This window comes from Haliotis asinina, chromosome 2 (assembly GCF_037392515.1).
Source record: "Haliotis asinina isolate JCU_RB_2024 chromosome 2, JCU_Hal_asi_v2, whole genome shotgun sequence".
Classification (NCBI taxonomy): domain Eukaryota; kingdom Metazoa; phylum Mollusca; class Gastropoda; order Lepetellida; family Haliotidae; genus Haliotis; species Haliotis asinina.
The window spans coordinates 44,070,325-44,091,506 of NC_090281.1; the positions used below are offsets into that span (position 1 = coordinate 44,070,325).

General features: G+C 40.9%; 2 protein-coding genes across 2 annotated transcripts; one reads left to right on the top strand and one right to left on the bottom strand.

The window, feature by feature from the left end:
• Nucleotides 1-450: 450 nt before the first annotated feature.
• LOC137273761 (queuine tRNA-ribosyltransferase accessory subunit 2-like) lies at nt 451-12,875 on the bottom strand. Its single transcript, XM_067806603.1, has 12 exons — nt 12,779-12,875; nt 12,290-12,436; nt 11,900-11,981; nt 11,060-11,123; nt 10,483-10,587; nt 3,473-3,643; nt 3,123-3,222; nt 2,887-2,975; nt 2,519-2,619; nt 1,500-1,631; nt 899-1,024; nt 451-604 (listed from the first exon to the last, which is right to left on the bottom strand). The coding sequence occupies exons 2-12, from the start codon at nt 12,420-12,422 to the stop codon at nt 499-501; spliced, it is 1,209 nt and encodes a 402-aa protein (XP_067662704.1). The 5' UTR covers nt 12,423-12,436; nt 12,779-12,875; the 3' UTR covers nt 451-498.
• Nucleotides 12,876-13,069: 194 nt separating this feature from the next.
• On the top strand, nt 13,070-20,147 carry LOC137273762 (negative elongation factor E-like). Its single transcript, XM_067806604.1, has 10 exons — nt 13,070-13,208; nt 13,570-13,645; nt 14,230-14,285; nt 14,443-14,517; nt 14,691-14,777; nt 15,229-15,289; nt 15,632-15,836; nt 16,509-16,563; nt 17,106-17,214; nt 19,489-20,147. Exons 1-10 carry the CDS (start codon nt 13,128-13,130, stop codon nt 19,566-19,568), a joined length of 885 nt encoding a protein of 294 aa, XP_067662705.1. The 5' UTR covers nt 13,070-13,127; the 3' UTR covers nt 19,569-20,147.
• Nucleotides 20,148-21,182: the final 1,035 nt, after the last annotated feature.

Here is a 21,182-nt window from a genome sequence, read left to right on the forward strand (position 1 = left end):
GGCTGGTTACATGTTAACAGGGCAGACAACATTTTTTAGTTATCAGCCCTGTGGGTTTCCTGTCTGTAGGAGTTTTATACACTGCTGTGATGGTCTATGTTATAGCATGTGAGTTATGATTGTCAGAGCAACATGATTGCTTTGTAAAATGGGGCCCAACTTAAATGTGTACTACAACATTGTGGTCGATATAATGAGTTGCTGACAGTGGCATAAAACTAAACTAAAATGATATCATGAGCAACACATGCTGTTGGGTGTGATATGCGCAACACATTATGCTGTTGGGTGTGATATGAGCAACACATTATGCTGTTGGGTGTGATATGAGCAACACATGCTGTTGGGTGTGATATCATGCAGTCAACCAGGCTGATCCATGAAACTGCTGGGCCTATTTTTATGCAGAATCTTAGTTTTGTGATCAGGCATCTACTTGAAAGATACAAATATGGAGACAAACTGACATAAAATTTATTTCTTAATGTGCGGTTGATATCATCTTTTCTGTTTGAGGATGAGATCTTTCAGAGATTCAAACATTCCTTCTGATAAACACTGTCTGATTGTCTTGAAAAACTGGAAGTAGTGATGAAAGTTGTGTCTGAAAGGAAAAACCATAACACAAATATGAAATGGTTGGAACGAAACTAAATCGAACTGAAACTAAATTACTGTCAGACCCCTGCAAATCCATCATTATATGCTGGGTCAAGTTTGAGTTTACCATTCAGATTACCATTCTGTTTTTGCAAAGTTGAAATGGAACAAAAATCTTGATGTCTACAGGTGAAATGGCTCTAACGAAAACAGTTCTGCTATGACAGAAATTGATGAAATTCTCTGATGGGCGAAAAAATTAATGAAAGTGTTGAGTATGATGGCTTGTAACACTCACATCATGAGCAACACTCCAGCCAGAAGCTCTGAGGTGTTGAGCAGATGGTTGATGTAGGATCTGGTGAACTTTTGGCAAGTGTAGCACGGACAGCCCTTTAGTAGCGGGGAGAAGTCGTCACGATAACTAAAACAATGCATATACACCATTCTGAGTTGTTCTTTAAAATAATTTCTGTTAAATTTAGCAAGGTGAGGACAGCCTCTTGTGATATTTCTGGAACAAGAAACATTGGCCAAGATAGAAAGCTTGGCCTAAAGATAAACATTGGAAAGTCAATTTGCAGCTGACAATACTTAGACACAAATTGTGTTGCACATTGTACAAAGCTCCAAACTCACAATGATTGAACCTGAAACAAATGAACCCATTGTCTGAGAAATATGGTATATTCCTGGTACCTGCCACAAGCTTCCAGCTGACTCCATAATCAAGCAGTTAGTGTGTGAACCCATCTTGACCATTATTTCCTGAAGGGCTGACATCTAGACTCTTTGAATGCATTACAAACATTGAAATACCTAAAGGTAAAGGAAATCATCAACCATGATATCCTTGCACCTGCAAAACATTACCATGACAAGATTTCAAGTGATCTTACACTTTGTCTTTCAAGGAGATCTCATATCCAGTGCTTGTGACTGTGTCCCCAGCAGACTCTGGATGAACTGGTTGGTGGTGGTCGTACTGGAATATCAAGGCTCCCCCTCTCTCAGTCACTGTGTAGGGGTAGCTGTCAGACAGAGAGCAGATCACATACACTTCTCACAACAATAGGGAGAGTGCCCATTATTAGATGGTGTATTTGGTATGATTTGATCATTGCTGCTAGTGGGTTCGTAATGCATATGGTTAGGGATACTGAGAGAAGTGTATCCATCAATTGTCACTTCATGAGAGATAGCGGTGAATGGGGTAGTCTAGAGGTTAAAGCATTCACTTGTATGCCAGTGGTCCAGTCCGTCATCATGTAAACTAGTGACTGATACCACGAGTATAACTACTGCTGTCTGGGCTTGATTATAGTCAACCAAAGTCATTGACAGTAAACAAACATTCCTCGTACTTGTTCCTTAGAACAAGCATTTGCCAACAAGGACTCCACCCACAGTGAATCTGTGTTACTACAGGACCAAGATAATCAGGGCAATGCAACTGTCACTGCTTCTGTGGTGAAGTGGTTAGAGCATCTGCTTGCAGAAGGAAGGCTGCTGGTTCAATCCCTGCCTGTGTCATACCAAAAAACGTTAATATATGGTACTAGTTGGTCCTTAACTGGTGTTCAGAATCAATGGGTATAACAAGGACTGGTCGATTTGGAGTATAATGTGTCTGAATAGGGCATTCATGCTTACCTGCAACATGCTATCAGCGAGCCAGCTCTATAAAACCAGCTTATGTCTGGGCTACTACAAGCAGCCACACATGTACTCACATGTATGTGCAATATGAGTGAAATATTCTCAAGTATGATGTTAAATCCCATCCCACCTTACATGGCAACTGTCCTCATTTCTGGAGACTCTGGCCATGTAAGGAGTTTTCAAGCACATGCACACACTTTGGTGACCAAAACTATTATGTCATATTTTGTTGTGTGTCTCTTGGAATGTAACTTACCAGCTATCAAAAACATCAATGCCAAGTTGTACTGCATGAAGAACTTCATCTGGCGGCCATATTGACTGCATGAGCCTTGGTTTGTCATCAGGGAGGTGGTTCTGTCAAGGGAGGTAACTAATGTCTTACTACTACACAAATACAAAATCTAGTTTTCCTCATCACTACTGATGTTTTACACCAAAATGTTTCTAGGATAACGGATACACCCTGTCTAGTTGCCATAATTGTCAAATACAATGACAACTAGTTAATCTAGACACCTTCATTGTAAACAACATGATTGATTATCTTGACACTGGTGTGACATTTGGTGAAGAAATAGTGAACAGTCTTTGAGTGGTGCTCCAAAATCAAAATATTAATACCAGTGTTTTCTGCAATATTTCTTCAATCTCAGACATCTTGAACGTTTCAGACGAAGGGCCAAGACTGTGAAAACCTTCAATAACAAAACCTGTGGAGACAAGGACAACAGTTGTAATAACAGTTACAAACGTCAGAAACATCAACTCAACATGTAATCTTCTCCAAACATGGAAGCAGTTCCTTTCTGTTTCCATGAACTTTGAACTCCCAGACAATCAGCTTCTGTTCAACTGACCTGCAACTGACCTGGCCGCTGTCTCCTTTGCTGACCGTTCTCTCTCGGCTACATTCCAGCCTCCCTCCACAGCCCCAAACACTTCTGTGTTCTTCAGCCTCTGCAAACACACCCGAGTAGCAACAATTTACATGATGTTCATCGATGTGCACTGGTAATCCTGAATCATGCTTGTCTGTATTTGCAATCCTTCTTCATGTTCTGGGTATACACCGTTTTAACAACCATTAACAACCAGACTTAAGTTTTGAGAAATTGGGGCCTGCAGTCTTTCTTCATGTTCTGGGTATACACCGTTATACAAGTTTCAAGAAATCGGGGTCTGCTGTGACTATCATGATTGCACATACCTCAGTTTTGGACTGTTGTTCTAATATTTGATCCAGGAAGGCTAATGTTCTGTCTACAGATTTCACTGCCCGTTTCCTTGATGACTCAGCATTTGTGTCATGATCACTGAGGGCCTGGCACCAGTCTGGCTGGACCGCTGACTGTACCTTCATATACAGGTCCACGTCAATCTGTAACATACATCACTTAGTACAACAGTCTCAACCTGGATAGGGTGGTGTAGACATAATACTGACATACATTGTATTTCACACAGGGAAACTGCTTAATCAATAACTGCAATAAGACCAAAAGTTTCACTGTTACAATGTCTACAAAATGAGTGGTATGATGACTTCTACAGATTTTAAACTATACTACTCAAATTAGCTTAATCTTAAACAACACCTGATTCAAGGCCTAAGTGAAATACTGTTCAAATCAGTGTAAAACCTAACTCAGTCACTGACTCACTTTATGTACATAGTAACGTATATCTGGTGAAATGTACTTGAGATAAAACTGACGGATGTTCACTCTAACCATATATAGTTGCCAACATTTGGAAATTTTAACTATAAATTGTATATTTATATACTTATCCTATCTCACGATTTGCACTTCTCTCTCTTGCTTCGACGCTGAGTGGAACGAATTAGAACTTTCCTGTAGGCCTCTCTTGTCCATATGCCCGTGTTCCCCAGGCTGCTCTCCTCACAGGATGGGTCCCTTAGCCCATGCAGAGCATGCAGCATGCTCCCCTATCTACCCACGTGACTACCTCAGAGAGATCATTCTTTCTTGGAGCCCACGTCTAAATCTGTGTAGTGGGGAGGCTGGGTGGGCACACAATGCGTGAGTATATCAATATACCATTTATAGTTAAAATTTCCAAATTTTTAAACTTATCCTATCTCACGATTTGCACTTATCCCACGGTTGGACTGCGGGTAGCAGATTACACTATGTCTCAAAGCACTGACAGTATTACTGTATAGGCTAATGACAACCGTAGGTAGCAATGAACAAGAGAGGTCGCATCCAACTACCAAAGAACCTATACTAGTGGTAGGTTCTCCTGAACCCCTTGGCTTACTAGGCGCCATCACTCTCAAGGAGTGGGTACTCCTGAGCAATGTGGTGTTCGGCCACAACCCTCGCATATGCTAGGAGACGCAACTAGGCAAGTCATCTCACTTCGTCGCAATTTATCAGAGTACCCCCGTAAATAAAGTCTTAAGACTAGTAATCGGGCCTGTACCTGCTTCGAGACAGCCCCCCAGACCCCATCACTAAGAGGGGAAAAGGAAACTGAATCGGAAAGCTCACAAGTTTAACGTTCAGTACCAAAACAACACCACATGGCTTCCACTACTTACCACAGTAAGACCAGAAAGGTGTGCTAAGGAACTTAGGAGCTATGAACGCTACGAAATCCGTAAAGGAAATTGGGAAGGACTCACTACACTGACGTGATTGCTCCGAGGAGTACAGGTCAGCAAGCGAGATTGTTGAACTCTTCTACATCGCAAAAACAGGATCTAGCCACTGTAGATCCGTCTAGACACTAATAGCAATCACCCAATAAATTGAGTAAAGAGTTCAATTCCAAGAAGAATCCAGAACAAAACTCAGAAACAAAGGTCAAAATTTTATTCAGTATGTACACGAGAAAGAAAGCATAATCGCACTCTTCCCCATCTGTGTTGATGGGCCGATGACAGCTGCTGGGCCAAGACAAGGGGTCCGACCTGGTGAAGACCTCGGACATCAGTGACCGACAAATCCCTCTGATAATGCGAAGAAAACACTGTATCAGAGTGCCAAAATCAACCATCCATGATGGACGTCAAGGAACAGTTGCTGTGTAGAGCCATCGTAGACGCTAACGCACGGGTCTCATGAGGATTGGATGCTGCTGGGGGTGGCAGTCCAGCAAAAGCATACGCCCTCAGTATAGTAGCACACATCCAAAAAGATACAGTTGTCCGTGAGACCTCAGCCTTGGATGTAGATGACAGTGGGATGAATAGTCTCTTACGAAGACGACGGCGATCTTGGGAGGCAGCTAAGAAGATCCGTAGAGCTCTGACAGGGCAGAGAGATGAATCTTCCACATCATGAGGCCCAAAAATCGTTGACAAAGGAGGAATAGTAAAACGCCTATCTGGTTGTCCTGGTAACTGTTTTTTGCGACAAAGTCCCAACGCAATCCCAGAAATACTCTGCCATGCCGTTATCATTCAAATTGCACACGATTCACATCAAGTGCATGCAACACTGAAATACAAGCCGCAGTAGCCAATGCTACTGAAAAGAAAGTTTTGAACGTTATCTGTTCAAACTCCTTATCATGTAGTGGTTCATAGTCAGTGGACACTAAATGACGGAGGACAACTGACAAATCCCATGCAGGAGGTCTGAACTTCCTGGACTGGTCAGCAAGCCTGAACGAGTGAAGCAGAGACTGGAGCTCGGGAGTAGTAGACACCTTTGTTCCAGTAGTTGCAGCAAGAACCGAATTAATGGCAACCAAATAGGTTGACAATGTAGTACCTTTAAGCTTCCTCGTAGTTCGTAAATGCTGTAGAAATTCTGCAACGACTTGAAGTGATGCAGTGGTGGGAGAAATAATTCCCCTAATACCACAATAATGTTCAAATTTCTTCCATTTATTGTCATACAATGATCGGGTTGAAATCCTGTGTGCAGAAGTTATAGCTGCAGCTACTCTGTGAGAGTAACCCTTGGCTCTCAGAGATTTCTGTAAATGCGCCATACGTTTAGATCCTGGGTCTATGGTACACGTTTGAATGAGGATGACGAAGTAAGTTGTTGCGGGCGGGTAGCGTTACTGGATTCGGTTCTGCTAATTGCTTTAGATCAACGAGCCAACTTCTTGCTGGCCAAAACTGTGCACCCAAGACCAGACGAATCTTGCTGGTTGTAAGTAACTTCTGAACAACTTTGGGAAGTAGAGCCGGGGGAGGAAACGAGTAGGCGTTCAGTACCTCCCAAGATATTGCTATCGCATCGTGGTCCCACGCCTCAGGATCCGGAATAGGTGATACGAACTTTGGAAGCTGATGGTTGTACCGAGTGGCGAATAGATCTACTTCTGGTTGAGATATTGGTTAGATCATTGACTGAAATATCAGAGGCAGTAACATCCACTCTGTTGGTGACAGCCGTTTGGGACGAGACAAGGCATCGGCTATGACATTCCTCACTCCGGGAATGTGTCAGGCTCTTGCCACAATGTAAAGAGAATCGATTAGGTGCTAAAACCGAAACGTCCACCGAAGCAGAGCTGCTGACCCTGTCGAGCCTTGATGGTTGATGTATCATACCACTGTTGAATTGTCCGATTGAATCAGTAGATGGAACGACTGGAGTTCTGCTGCCCAATGGAGAATGGCTAGAATGACTGCACTGAATTCCAACTCGCTGATGTGAAGGGTCTTTTCTGCGGATGACCACTGCCCAGCCACTCGATGATGGAGAAAGTGGGCACCCCAACCCTCGAGGGATGCGTTGACAAACAGGTGAAGAGTTGGTGTGAATGGCACCATAGAGACTCCGGCGCAAACATTCTGTTCATTGAGCCACCAACGAAGAACTGGCCGAAGCTGCTCTGGAAGACGAATCATCTCCCTGGGGTTGTCGTTCCGGATGTATGAGCACAAAAACATTTCGAGAGGGTGAAGTTGTAGTTGGCCCCTGTAAGTCAGTGCTTGTGCCGACGTTAACAACCCTGGTAACTCTTGCCATTGGCGGAGGGTTCTGAGTGAATTCAATGCTAGGGGTAGTATGCGCCGAATCTTGTCCCATCTGTCCTGAGGTACAAATAACATGCCCTGATGCGTGTCGAATATCGCCCCTATGAATTGTAATCTCCGAGTCGGTATTAATTCCGACTTCTCGCAATTCAGGGGCCACCCTAGTTGCGTTAGCAACTTGATGGTGAACTACCTGTGGAGATGAAGGACAACTGGATCCTGCTGAGCTTGAACACAGTCATCGATGTAGCTCTCCATAGTGATTCCCCGACAATGCAGGTAGCTTGTTATCAGTTTGGTTACCCGAGTAAAAAGCCATGGGGCCGTAGATATTCCAAATGGTAGTATCCACTGGTAATGACGTGCTTGGAACGTGAACTGAAGATGTATTGGTATGTGAAAATAGGAATCTTGCAGCTCGAGGGAAATCAGATAGTCCCCTTTCTTCAAAATGGTGCATAGCAGGTTGACTGACATCCCCCGAAAGTGGGGTGGTGACAGAAACCGGGCATTGAACTGTTTCATGTTGAATATCAAACAAAGTTTGTTTGAATTGTTTTTTTGCACCAGAAATATCGGGAAGTAGAACCCTGGAGTAACAAGATGTAACGAGATGTTCTACAGCATGCTTGCCCAGAAGTGTCTCTGTGGTGGCCTGAAGAAGCAAATTTTGATCCGGAGGATAAGTGCGTTGAAGAGGAGTGACTGTGAGAGGGGGATTCCCGGCAAGCGGCATCTGATATCAGTGAGTGAGAATCGCCGAAATATATGGATCTCTGAGAATCTCCCAGTTGGGTGCAAACTTTCCTAATCTTCTGCCCACCGGTGAGTCAAAGATCGGGACGATTGGGGACGGTAGGACCAAGTCGGGCAGCAATCTCTGTGAGTCACTGCTTAGAGGTGCCACTTAAAGTGTCGGGACCTGTCTTGGTGGGATGACAAGAGGCGCCACGTCGGGAAGGTTTTCTACTCCTGTTCCATGTTTGGGTAAAGGGTCTGTCACGAGAGCAGTCATTCAAATCTTGGTTGGTTGGAGAGAAACGAGGCGTTCTGCGCTGTTTCAATGAACTTTGCAGCTGATATTTCTGCATTTTCAGTAATTCATCAGAGACCTGAAAATGAGTGTCCTGATGCACCTTGTTTGAAACTTCTCCAATGCTACCACCAAAAAGCATATCTGAGGAAAAAGGCTGTCTAAACAATTCAGCCTTGAAGCGTTCATCCCAAGATGAAATGTTGAGGGGGCCTCTACTGCACACTGCAAGTATGTACCTGAAAAAATGGGATAATTGGTCTAGAATGACCTGAAACTGGTCTAAGACCAATGCCATGCATCCCCTGATATAAGCATCTTGGTCAGTATATGCGTGGTCAACAGCTACAGCAACGGCATCCACTGCTGAAATAGCACAATTGATATAGGGTAGTGTGCGACAAATAGTCATATCCATATGTGCCAATTCCCTATCTTCCACAAAGAAAGGTGAAGCAGCGCGTTTGCCACATAGGGTAGGAATATCCTCGTCAACTGATGGAGACAAAGCCAACCTAGAAAACCCATGGCCGTGAGCAATGGATGGCATAAACTTGGGTGAAGACAAACCATCCTTCACGCGTTTCAATTTCTTAAACGCATCATCTTATGAACGTTTCATTTGCAGAATGCACGGTCGTGGTGGCAAGGTAATGGTCGATAGGTCTCTATTCTTCAGAGCATAAGAAACATTAAGGTCATCCGGAGATCTGCTCACTGACAGTTGAAGCTTTTCAACAATCCAGGCAAGTTCATGTGAAGGTTCTACTAAATCAAAACTACCCTCTGGGGTAGAAATATCCGAATTATTTGGAGAGCGGGATGAGGGTTGATGAGATACACCAGTGGAAGACAGGTTACCAGTTGATGCAACTGGAACTGAACTTGACGTAGTTGAAGGTTGACATTGATTCCAAGCTACTGTAATAGCCCGAAGCAGTGTATTTAAATCTGGCTTTTGAGAGGAATCCTGATTAGGATTCCATGATTCAGGTAGAATTGTCGCCCCCATAATATGATACGAATCAGTTTGACGTGAAGGAGAGCGACGGTCCCTGGAACTATACCGGCGTCTTGATGGGGAGCGAACTGGTGAAATCAAACAAACCATAGCATGTTGACTAGTCGGGGAGAGAGAAAGATGGGATCATCTAACTCGATCTGGCGATTTGGATCGATTAGTAGAGCCTGACCTACCATCCCGATGGGATGATCTTGAGCGAGCAGGTGAATCAGTTTGGCAACGTGAATCCAAACAGGAGGAAGTGCCGATACCACCATTAGAAACAATACGTGTTTTGGTACGATCAGTAGAAACAGACTGACGGCCAACGCCACTCTGCTGGGGTGAACATGACCGCTCAGGCGATCTACGAGATGGATTCGAGACAGACCTGTCAGGCGATCTAGACCGATTAGGACTTGAACGTTCCGATGAAACAGATCAATGAATCGAACGTGATCGCCTTGAATGACTTGGAGAAATGGAATTATTTGGTAATGCAGGTGATGCAGATCGGTGAACCAAAGCCTCAGAGAGCGGGGATTTCAAACGACGAGGGGTGAGGGTAGGACGATCAAGGCATGGTTTCTGGGTAGGAGTGGGGCCTTGGTCAACAGATGCATTCCTAGCTCTATCTGCAATCCTACGAGCACAAACCCGCTTATAAGCCTTGAAATCTTCAGTTGATAAACCTGCACACTTCTCACAACGTTTCTCTAAAGTCGAAAAAATAGTTTTACACAAAACTTACGCTTCTTGTTTGGAGGATATGTTTTCCTCATAATACAAAACAACTCAAACTCTATACAAGAACTATGATACGTCCACTCTGTCGTGCGACAAGAAGAAGAATGATCTCTCTGAGGTAGTCACGTGGGTAGATAGGGGAGCATGCTGCATGCTCTGCATGGGCTAAGGGACCCGTCCTGTAAGGAGAGCAGCCTGGGGAACACGGGCATATGGACAAGAGAGGCCTACAGGAAAGTTCTAATTTGTTCCACTCAGTGTCGAAGCAAGAGAGAGAAGTGCAAATCGTGAGATAGGATAAGTTTAAAAATGTAGTATTTCAATGCAAAACATGCCAGCAGAGTGATCTCCCTTAGCTCAAGAGTAATGGCTGCCATGGCTAACCACACTGTTCAAATTTAAAGGAGCTTTTCGAGAGTAGTTACTGTTCTATTACATGTCCTAAGAGTAAGGCTATTACACATGTACCTTCATCTTGCCACCTTTCGTCCACACTGCGCTTCCACTCTTCTCATTGTAGCCAGACGGAATCTCCACGTTTGTGTCATGCAGAGATGTGTACACCAGAAACTCCTTACAAAAAACAACAATATATCACAAAGGCATAAATGCTCCACCAGATCGATCTGAATAGAATGTTTCAAAAGATATTATATAACATTTGTGACGTCATTCCATTTTCAGGAAAGGAGCAATGTCCTTGGGGGCCCTGGCTTCATTATTTTTAAAGAATGGAGAATTACCAGGACATTGCTCTGTACATATTCAGTGGTTTACTTCCTCTCGGGAAACAGCACACAAGCTACAAATACAATCGGCCATAATAATACCTGATCATTCCTCTTGAGAATAAAACTACATGTTATATTAATAATAATAATGAGAAGATATGTAACATGCCTTCTCTAGGCTAGATATCCTGCTCAAAGTGCACAATCTGATCATCATTACCCCATGCATCATGGTTTGTTCAGGTAGTGTAATGCACACTCAAATACCTGACATCACAAACTTGATGAAAAGAATCACTTCACCACAATGGTACCTGCATAGCTGCAAATCTTGCCATCCCCTGACCATATTCCTTAAGTGCTTCATGGTGTTCAGCTCTGGAACAAGAATGAGAAATATATTCTGGTCTCCATCTACATGATCAATATTTCACACATTATTAATGTTTGTTTGTTGCTGAATGCCGCACTTAACAATCTTCCTGCTAAATGGTGGCTGTCTGTATATAAACAAATCTGGACCAGACAATCCAGTGATCAGCGTCAGCATCATTCTATGCATCTGGGATATGATGATGCTCTCAACCAATTCAGCAAGTCTGACTATCCAATCACTTTAGTTGCCTCTTACAAGAAGTATGGATTGTTGAAGACCAATTCTTACTCACATCTTCACATTTAACTGAGAGTAATTGATTGCAGTAGTGTTCTTGTTTAATTTCTAGCCCAGATGGGGCTGGGGTTGGGTTAAATAAGACAAACTTGTCAGGGATAACAAACTGGTAGAATTTTGGATATGTGATACTTGGATCCATAACTGCTTTGATTTCATTATCTCAAGTCCACCTTAATGAACCTTTCACTGCCTACCACAGATAACTGCGGGAAAGGTGTTTCCAAATAGTAGGAATAATATGTTGGGGGGTGATATATATAATGTATTGTCTGATAATTTGTCTCTACTCTCTACTATGCAACCCTGGATGCTCTGTTAACTGGGGAAGCACATAACAGGGAGCTTGTCATCCTATAGATGACAACCTTGCCTTATCAGCTTCCTGATGAGCTTAAAGTTAAACTCACGCATATGAGGTGTCTGATGGAAGATCAGATGGTCCATGGTTTATTGCTGTTAAAAGAATGGAAGCACTTACACCATGCTGACAGCCATGTTAGCGACTGGAGGGAGGTCTTGTATCTTGTGTAGCAGATCTCGGGTCAGATGAGGGGCACTGCCTGTGGGTTAATAAGTATCACACAAATGTACCTGACTCATCATGCTCACAAAATAATTCCTTTTTTTAAATATGCTGTTTCACTACAATGCCTGTAAGACTTTCACTACATTGATTTTCATGGTTTGACTACATTAACTGTAAGTGTTTCACAACATTCACTGGAAGTGTTTCACTATATTCACTGCTAGAGCTACACTACATTCACAGTCATGGTTTCACCATGTTCACATAAATGGTACAACTGAGATCATTATTTGTGGTGGGCTGTTGATCCATTGCTCACTATCTATCATGAACTATATGTACCTCCTCTCGTGTACAGCATGCACATGGGTGTTTCCACTGTCTTCGTGCATCTTCCGATATTCTCAATCATACCCAGACGGCAGTTCCCACTTGTAACACTTTTCACAACAAACTTCATTATATTTTTCTTCATACATCAAACTCCTTCTGAAAAAACAAACAAAACAAAAATGGAAATGATTGTGATGAATTAAAAGTAGTTAATCCATGTAATTACAAATGATTAGAGGTTAGGACATTGTTTTCGTGAATCTTGAGGTGTTTTCAATCTGGTTCCTTCTCTTCTTCTTGAAAGCATATTTTTATCTGCATGTGGATTAATGATGACACTGTCAAAACATTGTTATCCATTTACCATGTTTGCTGATCAAGAAATAAAATTAAAATAACTAACAAAGCTCGGACTCAGAGAAACCAAATATGCGATGAAGTTATACTTTTCAGGTATACGCGGTTTATCGAATTCAAATCCAATTAACAAACACTTACTTAAACATAGAACTGATAGCCTGATAATGTGAACAAACATTTACAGTTCGTTGTAAACATACACGTGAAGTCAATCCGGAAGTGTAAGGGAGCAGTCAGTGTATCATAGTATTTTATGAAATTATAAAAGATTTACTTCGCAATTGAATGTGACTACATATCCCTCATTATATTGGTATGGATATTTATCAATATTTCATGCGAAAAAGATTATGTTTTCTCACACATGTGACAATTTGTTGTGAGTATTCCTTCAATGAATGTTCACCGTATGCTCCCTAAAATATATTTACCTTCTTTGAAGAGTGGTTCCTGTGTCAGCGAGAAGCGAGGTCGGACATAGAAAACTATGGTTAATTTACATTTTCCAGCAACTCTGACCGAAGAAGAGGAGCAGCTTAAACTCAAATATGCTAAGCTCAAGAAAAAAGTAAGCAGAAAACGTTGCCTTGGTGGTAAAGCTTGCACATTTCCAACTCATTCTCTGTTCTTGGTTTTGCTCACTTAACCTCCAGTTATCATGTTTTGGGGGTTTTCACAAAAGGACATATATGTTCCTCTGACACAGCAACTGCGTTTTGTGCAGGAACATATATATATATATATGTTCAAATGGCAACCATGGGGTTAAGTTACTGACATTCATCCAGCTGACATGTTGGATCACTTCAATATATGGACATACAGAGCGTTTTTACAGTAAAATGGCTTGTGTACCAACATGTTTTGGGGTTAAGACACCCAACATCTAGATGACAATGTTTTATTTTTTTGTACTCTGTCTCTTGCAGAAGAAGACCTTGCAGCAGATGAAAACAGCCAAACCAGAACCGCAGGTTGTGAAAGAAAAGGAAGCAGCCAAAAGACGTAAGTGTGGTTTAAATGTTACCGTCATATTCGTTTATACTACTTCACGGAAAAAGTATGGAATTTGAACTGTCATTAACATGGTTTTTAAGTAGAGAGTATTAAATGTGTATCATGTGTATTCTCTTGTAACAATACAGAAAAGACAATGTATGTTGTGTATTGTATCATTGTGAATTGTTTTGAAAACTCAGTATAAGTGCCCTGTGTGTTGAGAAACAATCCTGGAGGACACTTTCTCTTGAGTGAGTGAGGATGATTTTACTGAGCTTTTAACAACATTTCAGGAGTCATGTCATATCATGGTGGGTGACACCAGAAATGGACTTCACACTTTGTGCCATTGTGAGAAATCGAAACTTGGATCTTCGGCGTGATGAGCGAATGCCTAAACCACATGGCTACCCCACAGCTCCACACTTATTCTTGGAGTTAACTTTTGATGATTGCCGAGTGTGTGTCAAACATGTTACTGATTGAGCTACTCATATTAGCTTTAAGATGCATTTTAGGCTATGGGGTTTTCCTTGTCTTAATTTGGTGATGTAGCACATTATGATTTACAATATATATATTCTTTACAGCGATGGAGTCAGCAGGTGATGCTATGATTCAAGCTAAGAAACTTGTCCAGAAAGGGGTTGGTACTTTCACAATTTTAATTTAAGTACTGATATGGAATATGTAATATAGAGGAAAATGTTTCACATACAAGTGTTTAACAAATATTAGTGACAGAAGTGTGATAAATATTGACTGTGATCATGTTCCTGATACATATTTCTGTATAATTTCAGTTGATAAAAATAGAATCTGATACCAGAGAGAAAACAGGCTTCAAGAGGTCAAAATACTTAGAGAAGAAACTGAAGGTAAACCTTTTTTCACTTTGTTAATACATGGCTTTAGAGCAATGATAGAGCGTGAGAAGTATTCTTAATTCTTCAAAGAACACTTCTTATGGTTTTTAAGAAATTTCATTATTCAAGCATCAAAACATCAGATAACTATCAGATACAGATATGTTATTGTGTTGTCTTTGCAGGATCCAGAGAAGGCTCCATCTTCATCTGTCAGTTTCCAACCTTTCTCAGCAGCGGCACAGCACTCTGAGGATGATGAAAAACCAGAGGTAACTTCAGAGCTGTTGTTAAAGTCACTCTAAAATCAACTTTCCTGGATCAGTCTGATGTGAGACAGCCATGATTGAGAAACAGGGACCATTCTCAAATACCAAATCCAAAAGTATGAGTTTAGCTTTACACCACACACAGCAGTATTCCAACTCTATAGTGTGGACCAGACAATCCAGTGATCAACATCATGAGCATTGTTCTCCACAGTTTGGATACTATGACATGTGTCAACTAAGTCAGTGAGAATGACCATCCGAACCCGTTTGTCGCCTCTTATGACAAGCATGGGGTACTGAGGATCAATTCTAATCTGTTTTCTCCACAGGTACACACGAGAGAGCAGCCTGTTACAGCTGTTTTCAGAAAATGATGATGGCACCAACATATACAATGAAGACTAACTGTGACATGTCTATGACTCATCTATAAAACTGTTTCCTTTTCCAGACATCAACAAGCCGACCTAAAGTGAAAGGGTTGTATGAGAGTTTTGTCAGTACTGGAAACAGTAAGTATTGACGTTATTGAATTGAGGCTGTAAAATTGTAGGTTATCTTTGATGGCTGATATCACAAGAAATACAAGATTGACAGGCTTGCTAGGGTTTAGTTCATACTGTGAAGCAGTAATTTTGCGTTAATTCCAATTACAGTCACAGTCACAATGTGTTTCAAACTTGTCAGCCAGTTGGTTTTCTTTGTGGTTTTTCAAAAGCACTTGGTGGTTCAAGGGAGGTAACTCTTTTCAATTCTGTTTATACTTTTGCATGCCACTACTAATAAACAAGTCTCTTCATAAACTAGCAAAATCATGAGAACTATCCAACAACATACCATCCTGATACTTGTAGGATATGAGAGGGATCGAGAGCGTGACCCTGAGCGTGAGCGGCGGGATTCGCGGGATGACCGTCGTGACGAAAGGCGAGACAGGGAGCCTCCCAAGAAGGGGAGGACAATCTACATCCATGGCCATGGCATCAGTGAAGAATTGTTGAGAAAAGCCGGTTCGAACTTTGGAAATGTTGTAAATATCTCCATGGAAACGGACAGGAAGTATGTGCAAAGCTGCATCATTAGATATCATCTTAGTCATAAATTAAAACTTGTTTTCTCAAATGTTTAGTGTTGTCAGATCAAATTCTATTTTTAATGGCATATTTAAACAATGATTTGTTTTGCTCTGTCACGTTTGTCAATGTTACGTAGCCATGAATCATAACCTTCTGTTTAACTGAAGGTCGCTAAAAGTAAAACATGTTGCCAGTTTGTAATAGATGACTGACTTGAATTGGTGGTCCAATCTAGTGACATAGTTGACTGTATGTCATATTTCCTGTTCATTATTCTGCCTAGTCAGTATTAAGTTATTTACTCACTGGTTGGAATATTCATGACTGTTACGTTAAATGAAAAACAAACACAGAAGCAGTCTGTCCTACACATTAGCACAGACTTGAGTATATTTGATATCTGGTTTATGTATTTCCATGGTGATGGAATACCATTTAGGTGAGGTGAACTGGGATTAATGTTATACACAAAACTTGCACATATAACATGGCACACATAAGGTTTATGTGTATATGTGTGCGTGCCTGCCTGTCTGCGTGCGTGCGTGCGTGCGTGCGTGCATTAATATATATATTAAGTTTCTGTATGTTACTTCCCTTAGATCAAGTTTGATGACTTCTGAAGACTTTTATCATGAGACTTCTGTTTTGACAGTTGTGGGTTTGTGACGTTTGAGAAGATGGAATCTGCTGACCAGGCCATTGCTGAGGTAGGCATAAGACTTATCAGGTCCTGACTCAGTTATTCATAGCCCACTCTCATCATATGCTGAAATATTGCTGAGTGCAGTCTTAAACCACACATGTCTACTTCATGAATATATATTCTTGAATATATTTCCATAATGTTTAATGAAATTCATATATGTCAAAGACCTTAGCAACATCAGCTTTCTTTCACAAAGTCTAACTTGCAAAAGAAACTCTCTCACTCACTCACTCACTCACCCACTCACTCACTCACTCACTCACTCACTCACTCACTCACTCACTCACTCACTCACTCACTCACTCACTCACTCTCTTATTTTCTGTTGCATATTTATCAAAAGGCAACAATCAACATATGTACAATGCCATGAATTTACCCACATGGCGACCTATGGGATTGTGGAACCATATGTAAGCTGATAAATGTGATGTCAATTAAATAGTGGTCACTGGTCAGCTCACTCACTCACGCCCGCACTCACTCACTCACTCACTCACTCACTCACTCACATGTGTGAAGACAAATTTGGACATATTTCAGATGAATGGCAGTATGATAGACAATGTGCAGCTGAAAGTGTCCTTGGCAAGACGGCAGCCAACATTTGAGAATGTCACCGACCAGTCAGGCCCAAACTGGTCAGCAATAGGTGAGTTCACAGAGAAGAGCTTACTTAGGCTAACTAAAATGAATTATGTACATTTCATACTCTGAAAATATAACTGGGAAGGGGGAGACATTTCATTTGATTTCAAGAATTTTAAATAAAAATGAGTGTGCATTAACACTGTTAATGTCTGTGATTAACATCAATCAAGGAGGTTCGGTATTTTTCAGTGTTTTTCATCAAGACAAGAAAGAATTAGCACCAAAAAAAAGCAGTGATAGCTACCCATGAAGATAGGGGTTAGAGTTAGTCTTCAGCATGCTTGTAAGAGGTGACTAAGAGGATTGGGTGGACAGGCTCACTGATTTGGTTGACACATGTCATCATATCCTAATTGTGCATATCTATGTTCTTGGTGTTGATCACTGGATTGTCTGCTCCAGGCTTGATTATTGGCAGCCTGCCACCATATAGCTGGAATATTGCTGAGTGCAGTGTTAAACAACAAAACACAAAACCAGGTTTGAGTTCATCTGTGGGTAAAGAGCTCAGAGAGAGACCAGATTTGAGTTCATCTGTGTTTAGTGACTCAGAGGCCACATCAAAAGGCAGTTGCTGCATAGTGAGGTTGATCTGAATGAAAATGTAATAGTTCATCTTGTCTATGCAGCATCATTTCATGTTATCATCACATGCAAACACAATGCGTGGGAAGCACATGTGCAACGTGGGAGCCTCCTACTTGTGCATGGGGTGTCATTATGAATCTTGACATTTTTCAGGCAGGTCAATAAATCACTGTAGACCCTTTTTTTTCGATAATTTTCTTGCATCTGTGCATGGTCAGGGTTTTCAGGGTCAAATCACACACTACTGACTGAAAATTGTAAACCTGAAATTTTCATGTCATACTGCAGTGACGTACCAAGGGACATGACAGAACAACTAGCTTTGCTTTGAATGAAATCCATGTGGTGATGCATTCTCAAAACATCCATTATTATTGTATCAACATGGATTCAATCCCATATATTTCTCAATTTCAACAATCGTACATTTAAAGTACAGTTCCCCAACTTGTTTTGAAGAGTACATTTAGATTCAAGATTTATGTTTAATTTTCTACACCCACAGGGTCAAACTTTGTTGGGTATAATTCATACTTATCTCAAAGTAAAAGCTCTTTCAGCTAAACACTGTTATGCTGAACTATCATGTGTTGAACTGAGGTTCTCTTGAAGTAACAAGCCTTCATATTCCATATTAAATCATCATTTTTGTCAAACCTCAGATAACATAATTTAACTTACATCACACATAAATTTCAAGATTTATGTTTAATTTTCTACACCCACAGGGTCAAACTTTGTTGGGTATAATTCATAGTTATCTCAAAGTAAAAGCTCTTTCAGCTAAACACTGTTATGCTGAACTATCATGTGTTGAACTGAGGTTATCTTGAAGTAACAAGCCTTCATATTCCATATTAAATCATCATTTTTGTCAAACCTCAGATAACATAATTTAACTTACATCACACATAAATTTCATTTTCTGATTGGCTAAGCAATCTTCCAATATTTTCAGTGTACCTCACTTACAAGCAAGGTGTATTGCAGTGTACAATGCCAGTGGCAACTCATTCGGTGCTTCACCATAGTACTTCTTTATCTTGATAATATTATATCAGACATGATGCACAGAAACAACCGATGTTTTGCAAATGCAAATGGATGGAAGGGAGATAACTCTAAGTTTGTTTTTCCTGTATCATCTGCAAAATCTAGTGATGTCTGTGAAAAGATATGCCTTGTGTTCCAATACATAAATATTGGCAAAACATTCAAATGTAGTCCCTGTGATTATCTAGAGGGGGAATTACACTAAGACATTTTACTAAGACAATATCTGCAGGAAAAAAATCAAGTGCAAAATTTGAATCATTTGATTCACACAGGTTGACTCAAGTGTACGATCTGATACCCATGCTTCAAACAGTTCAAAATTAACATTGAGGTGTTTGATTAGATAAATACTTTGTTCACTGGTCCCTCGGGGCCCATGGGTTAATTTACCCTCAATACCCTACTGGCTGAGGGAACATAAACAAACATCAAGGGTACATCAACCCATGCCCCCCTCGAGACCAATGAACAACTTATAATGTAGCTGTGAACTCTGCCACCACAATGGTGTGTGACAGTTTTTGTAACTTTGTGAACTTGAATATTATTGAATTAATCGACAAGTTAGGCAGAATCTTGAAACAAAAGCTTTAAAATGTGTATAATTGTTTATAACTTACCAATGTTTCAGCTGCAAACAATTCTCAGAAGGGATCTGGTCACAAAGACAAACGGAACATGGTTGTGTACAGTGAAGATGATATATTCTGATTCCCTGAGAGTCATGGAAGCTCTCCTTAAAAAAACTGAAGAAACAAAGGCGTTTTCATCGAGTGAAAACAACTCACCAAGTACTGACCTAGATTCAGTGAGCAGCTCCCTATACACCATGATGCTACACCTGTTGTGGGCCTCCTAGACGGAAGTGGTGATTGGATGGACATGCTCTGTTAGTTGGTTGATTCTGTAGCATGCTCTGGGGACGGGGAAATGGTTATGCTATCAACCACTGGTTGTACTGGTGAAGTCTCATTCTTTACATGTTACAGTGGTAAAACTGAAATATACTGTATTGGGACTGTGAAAAACAAACAATCATGCAAGCGGACAAAATAACATTGGACACTGTTATTGCCCAATGATCATTGTTGTTTGTGAATGTTGTTTTCTATCAGGAATAAGTGTTAGAACGAGTCCTATGCTTTTCATGAAAGGCACCAAACTGGATTTGGTGGGAATTGGTTCAGTGAATGCCACAGAATGGTGATGTTGCTCATATCAGTCACCTGTTTGTCTGGTCCCTGATTTTGTACATAATTCAGCATTAAACAACATTTAATTCTGCTGAAAGATGTCAGTTTGTGAAAGTCATATTCACTGTCTTATTGGTGCTGAGTGAGTGAGTGAGTGAGTGAGTGAGTGAGTGAGTGAGTGAGTGAAAGTTTATCATCACCTCCACAGTATTTCAACCATATAGTGACAAACAAGAAATGTTTTGCACAAATACAAGATGCAAGTTGTTAAAGGTCCAATCATCAAAGGACTTAAAGTACCTAGAGGCGGTGTTTAAAACTAGCAGGTAAATATATAACTATTTCACCTTTGAAGACAATACAATTTATTCATCAAGCAAGGGAAACTTCACGCACACACTCACACACGAACACACACGTGGGTATCCCATTAGGCATCCCTCTAAACAGTTAGACCGATGTTATTTCGACATATGCTATTGGTAATGTGTGTACATTTTAGGGATCCAGAGTAACAGCCAATTTTCGACAGTACTTGTACTTTACAAAAATAATAACGTATTTTTCATAATCAGTTTCGTATGGAAATCTTTCAAATATGTGACACAATAGCAATTTAGCGCTGACAGGAAAATTTCGACCAGCTAAATGTGATAGGTTGAGTGAGTTATGTCTTAAGCCGCTTTCGGCAATTTTCCAGCAATATCACGGCTGGGGACACCAGAATGGGCTTCACACACAACTAAAGATGACATGTAACAAATGTGCAAAATGCAACGGCAAACGTTGTTTATTAACAGAAGCCCACGTAAAATGAGTGGTTTTTATTTTCCCCCGCCCCCCTCCCCCGCATGTAATGTCCGTCCTTCCGTAATCATTTTGTTTCCGGAGCATAACTCAGAAACCGTTCAATATTTTTAGACCATACTTGATAGATATAATAATCTCAACCTATAGTTGTGTTTTTTTGCTATTTACAGGTTTTTGTGATTTATTATTTTCTCGGTTTCCATGGAAACGTTTCGGACATAGTCTCAAAAGTGAGAGGTGTGTTTCGTTTCCAGAGCACATCTCAAAAACTTTGTAATATGTGTCAGCAAATGTCTTTTACAGGTTTTTGTGGTTTACTATT